At 46.2% G+C, this 13,430-nt stretch overlaps 2 protein-coding genes across 2 annotated transcripts; one reads left to right on the top strand and one right to left on the bottom strand.

Annotated features, from left to right (window-relative positions):
- Positions 1-3,300: 3,300 nt before the first annotated feature.
- LOC123078926 (phytochrome-associated serine/threonine-protein phosphatase) lies at positions 3,301-9,828 on the top strand. The gene is made up of 10 exons (XM_044501578.1): positions 3,301-3,639; positions 3,856-4,002; positions 4,099-4,166; positions 5,585-5,642; positions 6,426-6,536; positions 6,623-6,673; positions 8,938-9,081; positions 9,157-9,252; positions 9,379-9,450; positions 9,565-9,828. Exons 1-10 carry the CDS (start codon positions 3,559-3,561, stop codon positions 9,646-9,648), a joined length of 912 nt encoding a protein of 303 aa, XP_044357513.1. The 5' UTR covers positions 3,301-3,558; the 3' UTR covers positions 9,649-9,828.
- Positions 9,829-12,041: 2,213 nt separating this feature from the next.
- On the bottom strand, positions 12,042-13,060 carry LOC123074673 (uncharacterized). The gene has a single exon (XM_044497451.1). It carries the CDS (start codon positions 12,854-12,856, stop codon positions 12,410-12,412), a length of 447 nt encoding a protein of 148 aa, XP_044353386.1. The 5' UTR covers positions 12,857-13,060; the 3' UTR covers positions 12,042-12,409.
- Between the last annotated feature and the right edge of the window lie 370 nt (positions 13,061-13,430).

The raw sequence follows: 13,430 nt of genomic DNA, 5'->3' as shown, positions 1-13,430 counted from the left end.
CAAGAGGGGAGAGTGTCGTCCACGTACCCTCGTAGACCGTAAGCGGAAGCGTTATGAGAACGCGATTGATGTAGTCGTACGTCTTCACGATCCGACCGATCAAGTACCAAACGCACGGCACCTCCGAGTTCAGCACACATTCAGCTCGGTGGCGTCCCACGAACTCCGATCCAGCAGAGCTTCGAGGGAGAGTTCCGTCAGCACGACGGCGTGATGACGGTGATGATGATGCTACCGACGCAGGGCTTCGCCTAAGCACCGCTACGATATGACCGAGGTGGATTATGGTGGAGGGGGGGGGGGGTTCCGCACACGGCTAAAAGATCAACTGATCAACTTGTGTGTCTATGGGGTGCCCCCTCCCCCGTATATAAAGGAGTGGAGGAGGGGGAGGGGCTGGCCCTCCTAGGCGCGCCCCAAGGGGAGTCCTACTCCCATCGGGAGTAGGACTCCAACCCTTCCTTGAGTAGGAGTAGGAGAGGGGGAAGGAGGAGAGAGGAGGAAGGAAAGGGGGGCGCCCCCTCCTTGTCCAATTCGGACTAGAGGGGGAGGGGGCGCGCGGCCTACCCTGGCCGCCCCTCCTCTTCTCCACTAAGGCCCAATAGGCCCATTACACTCCCCAGGGGGTTCCGGTAACCCCCCGGTACTCCGATATATGCCCGAACTTGCCCGGAACCCTTCCGAAGTCCAAACATAGTCATCCAATATATTGATCTTTATGTCTCGATCATTTTGAGACTCCTCGTCATGTCCGTGATCATATCCGGGACTCCGAACTACCTTCGGTACATCAAAACACATAAACTCATATTACCGATCGTCACCGAACGTTAAGCGTGCGGACCCTACGGGTTCGAGAACTATGTAGACATGACCGAGACACGTCTCCGGTCAATAACCAATAGCGGAACCTGGATGCTCATATTGGCTCCTACATATTCTACGAAGATCTTTATCGGTCAAACCGCATAACAACATATGTTGTTCCCTTTGTCATCGGTATGTTACTTGCCTGAGATTCGATCGTCGGTATCTCAATACCTAGTTCAATCTCGTTACCGGCAAGTCTCTTTACTCGTTCCGTAATACATCATACCGCAACTAACTCATTAGTTGCATTGCTTGCAAGGCTTATAGTGATGTGTATTACCGAGAGGGCCCAGAGATACCTCTCCGACAATCGGAGTGACAAATCCTAATCTCGATCTATGCCAACTCAACAAGTACCATCGGAGACACCTGTAGAGCACCTTTATAATCACCCACTTACGTTTTGACGTTTGGTAGCACACAAAGTGTTCCTCCGGTATTCGGGAGTTGCATAATCTCATAGTCGTAGGAACATGTATAAGTCATGAAGAAAGCAATAACAATATACTAAACGGTCGTATGCTAAGCTAACGGAATGGGTCAAGTCAATCACATCATTCTTTAATGATGTGATCCCGTTAATCAAATGACAACTCATGTCTATGGCTAGGAAACTTAACCATCTTTGATTCAACGAGTTAGTCAAGCAGAGGCATACTAGTGACACTCTATTTGTCTATACATTCACACATGTACTAAGTTTCCGGTTAATACAATTCTAGCATGAATAATAAACATTTATCATGATATAAGGAAATATAAATAACAACTTTATTATTGCCTCTAGGGCATATTTCCTTCAAGAATTCTCTTGCAAATAGGACGGTAGGAGTTAAAATAGTTACATGGGTTGTTTGGTTTTACCCCATGCTCACCCACCAAATCTTGGGTACGCCAGAAAAATTGGCGGCCGATATCCCCGCCCGCGTTTCGTCACGAATTGGCCTCAAATAGATGAAAATAGTTGAGGTGGGATGGCACTGTGAAAAGTTGAAGTCCATCCAAACAACCACCTAAATCTTAGTCAACAGCAATATATTGGCAGGTTGATGAGGACTTTGATCCAAACAACCTCGTGCACTCATTGTATTTTTTCCAACCCTTCTAGAAGTTACAGGATTTTAGGAGAACACTAAACACCCACAAGAGGTCATGGATCGAAATGATGTTGTGGCTTAGCCAATATTCACATGCCATGTGCATGCTTGTGGATGTGTGAGTATGTAGCACAGAGGGGATTGCAGAGACCACTATTTGTTAGGGTTGATTTTGTGTAGAACGCTCACTATACGGGTCTGCTGCACAAAACATGATCTATTGGTGGAACTCATTATAGCTAGCTCTAATCCATAGTTTGGTTCGGTTGACATGATTCTTGATTGGTTGCTCCGGCTTCACACGTGGTAAAAATATATTCATGACATGATTTTTGAATGAGCTAGCTAGAAGAAACCCAGAGCCTCTTTGATACATAGGATTCTAAAAGCGCGAAAATAGAAAAAACACAAGGGCTTCTTTGATTCACAGGATTCTGAAAATACAAGAATAGAAAAAGTATAAGATTGAAGTAATATATCCACTTAAATCTAAGGAAGGATTAGCAAGGAGTGTTTGATGTCACTGGATAAACAAAGAAATTACAAAAGGAGGTTGGATAGGATGTTAGATTTTTTATGTAATACAAAAGATTTTATAGAAAAAATTTCTATGAAATCCAATGTTATGAATCAAGGGACCAACATAAGAAAAATTCCTAAGAATTATGATCCTCAAAAAATCTATAGAATTCCTTTGAATCAAAGGAGCCCTATGAATAAAATGTCATGCCTCGTCTCGATCACACATGATTTTGGGTTGTTTGATTGCATCTAGAAAAAACAAATGATTCCTTGAAGGTGTTTGGGTGTATGCTAGAAATCTTATGGAAAATAGTAAGAAAAGAAATCATTAGAAAAAAAATCTTATATGATTCAATCCTATGAATCAAACAAACCAAAACAGGAAAAATTCCTATAGTTTTTTTTGCGGGTGCTGAAGATTATATTCCTCCAAAATTTATACAAAGTTATTTGAATCAAATGAGCCCTAAACATCTTCCAAATCTGTCAAGCAACTCAGTATCTCTCCTGTGCATTTACAAAATGGCACCCATCTGTTAGGAGTCATGTCAACGAAGCGAACGATAGATTAGAGCTACCTGCAACGGATTACATCAACGTTGGTGTTTCGTGCAACAAACTCTCAATAGTCGGTGTTTTCTATTAGTAGAATTTTATTGTGTAGTCCTTGCTTGCCTGTCTTTGTTTTGTACTAATAAAATTTATATATCGGATGTCACGGAGAAAAAACCCAACCAAAATTATGAACTCCAAATACACAGACACACGCGCATGCCTGGCCGCAGCGGCTGCACCAACCAATCTGAGCCGCACGTCCAATTGCAGACGCCGTCTCGTCTGTCTCGTGCTTGCGAGGCTGTGACCTGCGAGGCAGCCCAGACCCCGGCGCAAATCGCACCCTTATTTTTCCTCTCCCCTCCTCTCTCGCCTCGCCCCCCCCAGCCGCGATCGAGGAGGCGAAACTAATATCCGCACCAGGAATCAAGAGGGGATCGACCTCCCCCCCAATCCGCGCCTCCGCCCTGATTCCCCTGCCGCCGGTTCGCCGCCGCCGCCGCCGCCGCACCCGATGGATTTGGATCTGTGGATCTCCAAGGTCAAGGAGGGGCAGCACCTCGCCGAGCACGAGCTCCAGACCCTCTGCGAATACGTGAGCTTCCTCCCCCTATTTATCTATCACTTCCGCTAGGGTTTTGTTCGCGCGGCGCGGCGTGGCCGTGTTAGGGTTCGTACCAGCAGTAGCAGGTAGATGTGCAAAATTAGTTGCTTTTGCTGCTCGCCGAGAGACTTGAGTGAACCGTGTATGTATTCGCGGTGTGTCTGTATGCCTAGTGTGTAACCGATGTGTATTTCCCTGATCACCCAGGTTAAGGAGATTCTCATCGAGGAGTCCAACGTGCAGCCAGTCAACAGCCCGGTCACAGTGTGCGGCGACATCCATGGGCAGTTCCATGACCTTATGAAGCTCTTTGCCACCGGAGGACATGTGCCTGAGACCAACTATATTTTCATGGTCTGGCTTCCCCAGCCCTTCTACTGTTTTCCGTGGTTGGTTTAGATAGCCTCTGATGTTCTTGTGTTGCTGAATTGAGATATGATTGACTCGTAGGGTGATTTTGTCGACCGCGGCTTCAACAGTCTCGAGGTTTTCACCATCCTTTTGCTACTAAAAGCAAGGTATTTGGTTAGTTTTCTCTTCGCAGATAATGAGTCGTCCTTTTGTTTGTTCCAAAGCTTTAAACTTTATAGCGCCTATCTGCGCCTGCAGCTTCTTCACTGTTTTGTGAGTATAAACTCAATTATCATATCACCGTATTTATAATACCCCCTCTCTAAACTAATATAAGACCTTTTAGATCACTAAAGTAGTGATCTAAAAAGCCTTATATTAGTTTACAGAGGGAGTACATGGTAGTGGTACATTCGTAACCGGAATGTAAGCGTTCCTTATATGGAATTAAGCTGTTGAATGATAATGCTTGATTGCAGTTTGATTGTATGTCAAATCCTGCTGTCTCTTTTTAACTTCCTTTCCCCTTATATTGCTGGACAATACCTTGAGTAACCTATGGGGTCGATGGGATTGATTTAGCTTAGCATTTCTCATGAAATTTAAAGTGCTTAATTTTTAATGGTTCTTATACAATCGTACAAAGAACAGGAATTGAGCTAAGACTGGGATGACTATCCATCTCGAAAGCACCGATACGGCAGCATCAGCTGTGTCCCCGTGCGTACATACGCGATGCGGGGATATGTGTATCCCTGAGTATCCCTTTCTTTTTGATTTAAAAGAAAGGGGATACAGCCTGGTATACTTGACAGATCCGGACGTGATACTGTGGGGAGGGAGATGGGGATGGTTGCTGCTGGCGGGGAAGGAGATCCAGACGGGGAGGAGGATGGGAAGGTGGGCGACGACGAGAAAGAAGCCCCAGAAGGATGTGGATTGCGTCTGCCAGGGAGGAAGATGATTCGGTCACAGGGGAAGATGGTGACAGACGGCGGTGTGGTTGTCTCATCTCCTGTTCTGCAGTTCTCTGGCGGCGGGAGGGAATGAAGGAAGAGCACGGGAGTGGGAGCGGTTGGAAGAGCTGACTAGGTATTCTGAAGTCGGGCCTATATGGGCTTTGTATGGAGGGTTACATCAATGGTGGTGGGTTTTGAGTGGTGGGTTTTCTTACGTGAATGGACTGCTCAAAGTCTTACATCAATGAAAATGGGGCAACATATATCCAGTAATCTTAGCTAAAAAATCTCTCATTTATAAATTATCATTTAATCTAGCTAAGCTTTAGCTAACTGTTCTAGCTGGAGCTTGTCGGGCTCATGAGCTTGGTATTGGGCTTGAGCTCATCTTGTTCAGCTCTCAAGCAGAGCTCTAGTCGAGCCCAACCATTTTTTGACAGCCTTGCTTGAACTGGAAGTTTGAAAATAAAGATCGTCTCTCACAATTTTGTGCGCTGGACTATGTCACCCTTAATTAGTGAAACAATGACACACCTAGTCAATGTTAGTGTTGGTTGCTCTTGTTTACATTTTTCCCGAAGTGTCATCATACATGGCTAACTCGTCAATATATTTTCTACTACTAGGTATCCTGCCCACATAACCCTTCTGCGCGGGAACCACGAAAGTAGGCAGCTGACACAGGTATGTCCTGCTATGGAACGATTATACTACCTCGGTTCCATTTTATAAGGTGCACTTATTTTCATGGCATTCAAACTTCTCTATCTACAATACCAAATAAACAAAGTATGAAAATATATTTAATGATGGATCTAGTGATACTAATTTAGTATTGTAGATATATTTTTCTATAAACTTGGTCAAAGATGGAAAGTTTGGAGTGTTGAAGAAAAAAATCAATGCACAGCAATGGAAGGAGTATCTGTTATCCACTTGAGTATATACTTTTCTGTGTTCGCTTATGATGTTTGTTTTGTGCACTCTCCTGTTGCCATAAGATCTTGCAGTTAGTTAAGTTGCATTGTATACTTAATTTGCTCCTGCATGCACCAGACATTTGTTGCTTTCACACTAAAATCTCTTTGATGCACCATGCACTAAAAAGCAGTATGTTTATTGATTCTGGACGAATGAAATACCTTCGTTAAAGTTTAAACAATCCAGGTATTGATGGTTCATTTTCTTCATTTCAGTGGATGCACAAATTCAAGCATACACAACACTTACCTGTGGATATTAAGTCGTATGGTTCAAAATTTCGTCATATGACAAGAAACCTACATCTTCATCCTAATGGTTTTGTTTGGCTAGTTAACAGTCTATTTCACTCACATGACATGTTAGGACTGTTTGGTACCTGTATGTATAATTGCAGCTTGAATTGTACGGTACCACAAACAGGTCAATACACTGATTCAGAACTTAATCACGCAGACAAAATAATACAATGTTACTGATCTGTAGGTATATGGTTTCTATGATGAGTGCCAGAGGAAGTATGGGAATGCCAATGCATGGCGGTACTGCACTGATGTTTTTGATTACCTTACTCTTTCAGCAATCATTAATGGCACGGTAAGCTCCTCTTAGTAGACAATTTCTAGATTATGGAGTTTGTACTGTGTGCTCTATGGTACTGAAATAATATTGTGAAAATTCAGGTCCTTTGTGTTCACGGTGGTCTGTCTCCTGATGTGCGTACTGTTGACCAGGTTAGTTGAACTTCTTTCTTACTTTTTTCTTAGCATCATTCAGCCAAGATGTTACTTCTGGAACTTTGTTTGAGTGATTCTGTTTAGTGATTTTGTTAAGCTGAATGAATGCAGAAACATATTGCACCCGGTTTATATACAGAATAATTAGGTTTCCTAATTCATGTGGACATACTACTGGTTTATATTATGACCTGATTCCAACTCACAAATTTCATGATGTTAGCTTTGGATATATCTTTATTTTGATCAGCAGATAATCTCAGTTGTTCACCGTGCCACTAGCAGCGTGTTTGTTTCGTGGGAATTATAGATGGGGAATGGGAGTTGAGGGGTAAGAAAAATAAAAGTCCACTGATTGTTTGGAGGGAATGGGAGTTTAAGTGGGAAGGGGAATGGGAGTAGAGGGTGCCAATTCCCATCAATTTCTTTCCATGGGGGACCCTGTTAATTCGTGGGCAGACCTTCATCCCAAACTAATTCCCATTATATGCCAAACAAGGGAATGGGAGTAAAATTCTATTTCCCACACCTACTCCCTCAACGAAGTCCCTCGTGTGAACTCCCCTTCCCAGAGGTTACCAAATAGGCTGTAGGTGCTAGCCAGGGGCAGATCACTGTCTGGTGCTTAAATGTCCGTTAGATGGGTAATAAGACAGGAGGGTCCCGCCGAAAGCCTATGCAGCTACTTTTAGAACCATTGTTTTTAAGGCGGTAAGGTGAGGCGGGGCGCCCCACCGCTTAAGCGCTAAAGTGTCAAAAAACGTCTTGCATTATGGGACGGAGGGAGTATATGGCAGCCAATTAGGAGATTTAACAACTAGCATTAACATAATAAACTGTACATACATATATAATAGATGGCAGCCAATTAGAAGATTTGACAACTAGCATTAACATAATAAGCTATTAGCAAAGCATAGGCCTCAAATCATCTTGTGTACATGACAGAATGGCGCATTTGAACTTCAGCTTCATCCTCCTCATCAGTATACTCGATAGCTTTAAACTTTACAATGTTTAAGGAATTGCGCATCTCTATCCTAATCTCCACGGATGCCTCGGGACACTTATACGCATCATTGGAACCCCCAGAAAGGTGCTGTTTCAGCCTTCTCACTCCAGCATGGATTATCTTGCCACACAATGTACACTGGAGTAAGGGCCAGTTCCTTTTGGTGGCTTATAGAATAAGCTGGAATAAGCTGCCCCCTACCCAGCTTATTCTAGAAGCCTAACCAAATTTTTTTTAGAAGCCTAGTAGTTAAGACTTGACTAGTAGGCTTCTAAAAAGAAAATCTTGGTCGGGCTTCTAGGATAACGGTGGTGGGGCAGAGAAAAAGCAGCATCTAACAGCAGAGGAGCTGTGACTAACACATAACAGAGCAGTCAAGCTTTGGTGCTGGATGGAAGAAAGAGCAGAGCGAGGGGAAGGGGGAGGAGAGACAAGAGAGGGCAGGAGGCTGGAGCCATACCTTGCTGTGGTGCTGATCTGGTGGAAGAGGGTTGCGCCAGAGGAGGAGGGGGAGGAGCTTTGGCCGGAGAGGAGGAAGCTGCCGCAGATCTGAGGAGGAAGCTGCCGCCAGAGGAAACAGGAGAGAGACCTCTCGCCTCGAGACTAGGGATTTGCACGATTGGTTAGATTCTCTCTCTCTTCCCCCTCCTCGTAACTGTTCGCGCGTGAGCCAATATTTCCCGCGCGGGCCAGTTTTTCCCACTGGAATCTCTGTTTCCCGTGCCTGACAAACCAGAGCGTCTGATTTGGGCCAAGGCGGACGATTCAGATGCCCTAAAGCCCAAGGCGGACGCCTTACTCATCAACTAACTAAGGCGAGCACAACACCTTGCCATCAGGGAGCCCTGATGCCTTACTCATCATCAACTAACTAAGGCGAGCACAACGCCTTAAAAACAATGTTCAGAACACGGGATATTCTTGAAAAGTTTTGAAAGACTAGTAAACAATTAACATCCTCCGAGTGTTGGACATTTATCATACCCCGTCTTTTCAGTAAGTTTTTTACTACCTTCTTTTCTTTTCTTAAAGTTGGGTTCTGTTATACCTCTATCTCGCGATTATTAATTTGGACATTAGTTGGCCCATAGCATTTTCAGAGTTAGGCTCATAATCTGAAGGATGCATGATTCTATGGTTGATTTGTTTTTATTTGTTTGTTTACTGCTGTCTCATGTAAGATTTGAATGGTGTTGCTAGCCAATACAATGGAAGCAATAATCTGACTAAATATCATTCTTGTCAACAGATACGGACAATTGATCGGAATTGTGAAATTCCCCATGAAGGTCCTTTCTGTGATCTTATGTGGAGTGACCCTGAAGAGATAGAGACATGGGCTGTTAGTCCGCGTGGAGCAGGTTGGCTTTTTGGATCACGAGTGACAACAGAGGTGCGCATGGAATCTTTTCATTGAGGATCACCTTTTCATCATCTCTTAACAGTGTTGTTGATTTATTCTATGCAGTTCAACCATGTGAACAATCTTGATCTAGTTTGCCGGGCTCACCAGCTGGTCCAGGAAGGCTTAAAGTACATGTTTCAGGACAAGGGTCTTGTAACCGTGAGTTTCTGTTCACACTTTACTAATCAGTCCTGATAATCGTAGCATCTTTTCTTGTAAGTTACATATTTGATCAATAAAGCCATGTTAATGATGCTCATTGCCTTGCACATTTTGTATTTGCAGGTGTGGTCTGCACCTAATTATTGCTACAGATGTGGGAATGTTGCTTCTATACTGAGCTTCGATGAGAACATGGTATGTTTGTGCATGGAATAATTCATACACAGTACTACTTTCTAAGTGTTCATAATCATTTCAAATAAATTTTTATTAGGTCTTTACTAATTAGTGTGCACTTGTTCTTGTCAGGACCGCGATGTCAAGTTCTTCACAGAGACAGAGGAGAACAACCAGATGCGTGGCCCAAGGACTGCTGTCCCGTATTTTCTCTGACTTGAGTTGTACAATTTTAGAAGTCGCTGTTTTAATGTGTAAGGGTTAAAGATGGACCGGAGGTGGTTATTGTTGTAGGGTTCAGATGATAGTCCAATCTGATGCGTTTTATTTCTGGCTGTTCTTTTTAACCACATGTACAATAGATCGCTGGGAGCATCATTGCTCCTGTATTCCTTCTATGACAGTGTCAAGTTTTGTTTCCTACTCCCTCCGTCCGGAAATACTTGTCATCAAAATGGATGAAAATGAATGTATCTAGAACAAAAATACATCTAGATACATCCACTTCAATGACAAGTATTTCCGGACGGAGGGAGTATAATTTATCATATATGTATGGGTCTTGACATACTACTTGATGCATTTCTCAACATACACATTCGGGTTGGGAGTTTGTTTACAGCTTTTCCCGCCAAGATAAGATTCCTGTTGTGGAACACATGTCTTGAAGATGTGTACACGAGTTAAGGTATTTCTTTACTTGTGAAAAGAAGAAATACAGGCACATGTTGTGTCGGGCATCTGTACGATGGACCACTCTTTCTTGCACTTAGAAAGGCAGGTATATGTTCTTTTTTGAAGATGAGAAGAGGTATATGTTCTGTTGAACATGTGGATGATGACCACTCTTTATTCGCAGGCGTTCCGTCCTTTTTTATCGAGTGACACTGCAATCAGGGACGGTCATTGGCGTGGTTAGGCCATAGTCTCGATCCACCTGGAAGATAATGTACGTTCCAATGTACGCAGGGCTTGGTTCCGCCACCGCCCACCGGCCGGCGTGGCCATGACACGGAAGAGATTTGCCACCGACGGCGCGCGCACCGGGGTCACGGTCACAGGTCACCCCGTGGCATCGTACCAAGATGGTGACGCGTCTCCTCTTTGCTGCAACCGTGGTGGGCGGGTGAAGGTATATGCCCACCCAACCGATATCCATAGAATCTCGGGCGCAGCTTGCACGCGCACTCGGACGCGCCGAGCTAGCTTTGCTGTCGCGGGGTCGGCACCCCGGCCGCGTCACCGCCACCCGGCAAGCCCGAGTCGACAGCGACGGCACCTGCGTGTCCGCCTTGCGCAATTAATTACCCTCGGTTCGCTGCCCGGCGGAGTCTCTCTCCACTCACTCGTTCGCGCGTCTGGACGGGACTGCTCGCGGCCTCGGATCATCGACTCATTGTCGGACACCGCGTGACCTGGACTGGACCGGGGCGAGGCGCTGATTAAGTGATGATGCTCGTCTCGTCCCGCTCGAGTAAATAAAGAGTGTTTCTATCTAGGAATGAAAAAGGGGTGCGTAGTAAATAAAGAGTGCGCTGCTTGCACAATGCATGCCATGTCGCGGCGTGCCCGCGTATCAAGACAACTCGTGGTACGCCATGCTCCAAAGTTTTTTCTAGGTAGTTAGGCAAGAGCATCTACAGCCAGCCAGCCAGCCAGCCAGCCTCCTCAAACATTGCCATGTCAGTGACCGGACAACAGAGCGAAGAAAAAAAAGGGCCCAATCGGACTTTTTATATCATCACTATACATCCAAACTGTCAGCAAATCCTCGTATTAAGATCAAATGCAGGGAGGATACGAGGGATCGCAGACGACCCAGTAAATTCTCGTATTAAGATCAAATGTCAAATGCAGGGAGGATACGAGGGATCGTAGACGACCCAGTAAATCCGCCACGTAAGAGGTGGACCACTCCATACCTTTTTTTTTCACTTTATCTTCACCAATCACATACAAATGACCGGAATATAAGGATAAAGTGAACAGTATGGCAAAACGGACCGAAATTACTTCACACACGACGTTTGCTGGGACGATGCTTGCACGATGGCTAATCTAACAGCTTTCTGCAGTTTGGTCTTTTGCATGGATGGTGGGATATGCAGCGTCGTGCGTGTATCGTCAGTGAAGTGTCGTCCGTGTAGCAAGTCTCAAACGGACACACCCCGACACTAACCGGGAGTGTCGTTTAGAGGGCCGAGTTTGCTAAGTAGGGCTGTCGATTCTCTGATGCTCCAAAACTAGGATTGGATTCGGAGGGGGCACCTTTCGGCAGGCTGCTGGTTTCTTTAACACTGACCTCCTGATCGTCCAGGTGGGGATGGCAGTACAAAGTTAATTTGTTAACTGCTCGCCGTGTCAGACACCCCCTTGGTTGTTTAATACTGGTAGTAATTGCAGTGGCCTCTCATTGAAAGAGAGAATTAAGACGTTGTTTAATAATGGATCGCATGTTTGACTCTTAACTGACGAACTGCAACGGGTCATTTTTCCTCAGCAGTGCTGGTAGCAGCAGTTCGTGCCCACTCGCAGTTTTCACCGGCTTTCCATGAGATAAAGCCCGTGATACCATACCACTACCAGTGTTTTTAGGGCAGACAGTGATGGGAGAGGTAAGAGTACAGTAATGCACTCGCTTTATTTTTGGCGCAACCATCTCAAACCAATAAATCATCCCAAATCATCTAGACTACAATCTACAGTAGATTGAAAAATCTGGACAAGGCAATGTGGTGCCGAATGTGCACTGGGCAGCAACCTTGCTTCTTTGCCGAAATTTCTGGCTGATCATCGGCGTGAGCTAACCACTAACCGACGGCGAGAATGAGAGAATGAAAGAAAGCGAAAAGAGAGAGAGAGAGAGAGAGAGAGAGAGAGAGAGAGGCCGCACAGATCGAAACGGCTCATCATCCTACTTGGCAGATCACAGCAAAACTGGAGAAAAACCAATCAGCCTAACTAACAAACTCGCTACCTATCTCCTCCGATCCTCCCGCGGGGGCGGTTGCCGCGGAGACGCCGGCGATCCGGCCCGGCCGTTGTCCTCCTCCGCCATTGTCCGCACCCGCCCCTGCCGGAGGTCCCCGAGCTCGGCGTCGGAGAAGGACGAGGACCCTCCGGGCGCGAGGCGCCGCGCCGGGCGCCGCCGCCGCCTCAGCCGCCAGCACCGGCGCGCGGCGCGGACGGGCGCGCGCGCCACGCAGCAGAGCACGGCCACGGGCAGGCACGCGCAGAAGACGCAGCACGAGACGGCGCACTCCGCCAGCGCCCCGTCCTTCCCGGCGTCCTCGCGGGGCGCCGCCGGCGAGTCGTCGCGGCCCCGCGCGGCGCCCTCGCCGTCCCACCGCTTCCCGGCGCCGGCGGCCGGCTTCTTGCGTGGCCCGCCGGCGTCCGTCTCCTTCTCGGCAGCGGCGGCGTCCATTCCCGTTCTCGTCGATGGTTTCTTGTCCCTGGCTCGTGGGTTTCGTGTGAGAGATTCGAACGGGACGCGTGGGGTGGTGGTGGGGGGCACGGGCGCGTCGTGGGAGGGAGGAGCTCTCTCTCAAGAAACTTTGTCCGCTCCCTCGGATTTAAATTGCGGTGCTCACGAAAGCGTCTCGTGTGGTTTCCTCCCTCTTTTCGCCATCGCTGTTGGTTACTGGTAGGAGATAAAACAAATCAAAAGGAAGCTAAGCTAGGGTAGCCACTGAGCCGACCTGGAGTCATTTCATCGATTAGGATCTTATAATCCTAAGAGATTGATTAAAGTGTGGCTTAGCTTAAAAAAAGATTAAAGTGTGGCTTGGGGTCTGGGTCTTTTCTATTTGGATTTGCGAACCGAAAGATGGTTAAGTGGGATAGGACAGCTGTTGGCGAGGCATCACACTCGGAAGATCTCCTTTCTTGATCCAGCAAAACTGACACTAAGAAACTTGGTCAAAACGCTCTAATCCGTCCAGGTGTACACATTAATGATCGATTATTGTGGGACTGTGCTGTGGGACTGGACGTAGCCG

The sequence above is a fragment of the Triticum aestivum genome, chromosome 3D (genome assembly GCF_018294505.1).
Source record: "Triticum aestivum cultivar Chinese Spring chromosome 3D, IWGSC CS RefSeq v2.1, whole genome shotgun sequence".
NCBI lineage: Eukaryota > Viridiplantae > Streptophyta > Magnoliopsida > Poales > Poaceae > Triticum > Triticum aestivum.
This window is presented reverse-complemented; position numbering and strand designations above follow the sequence as displayed.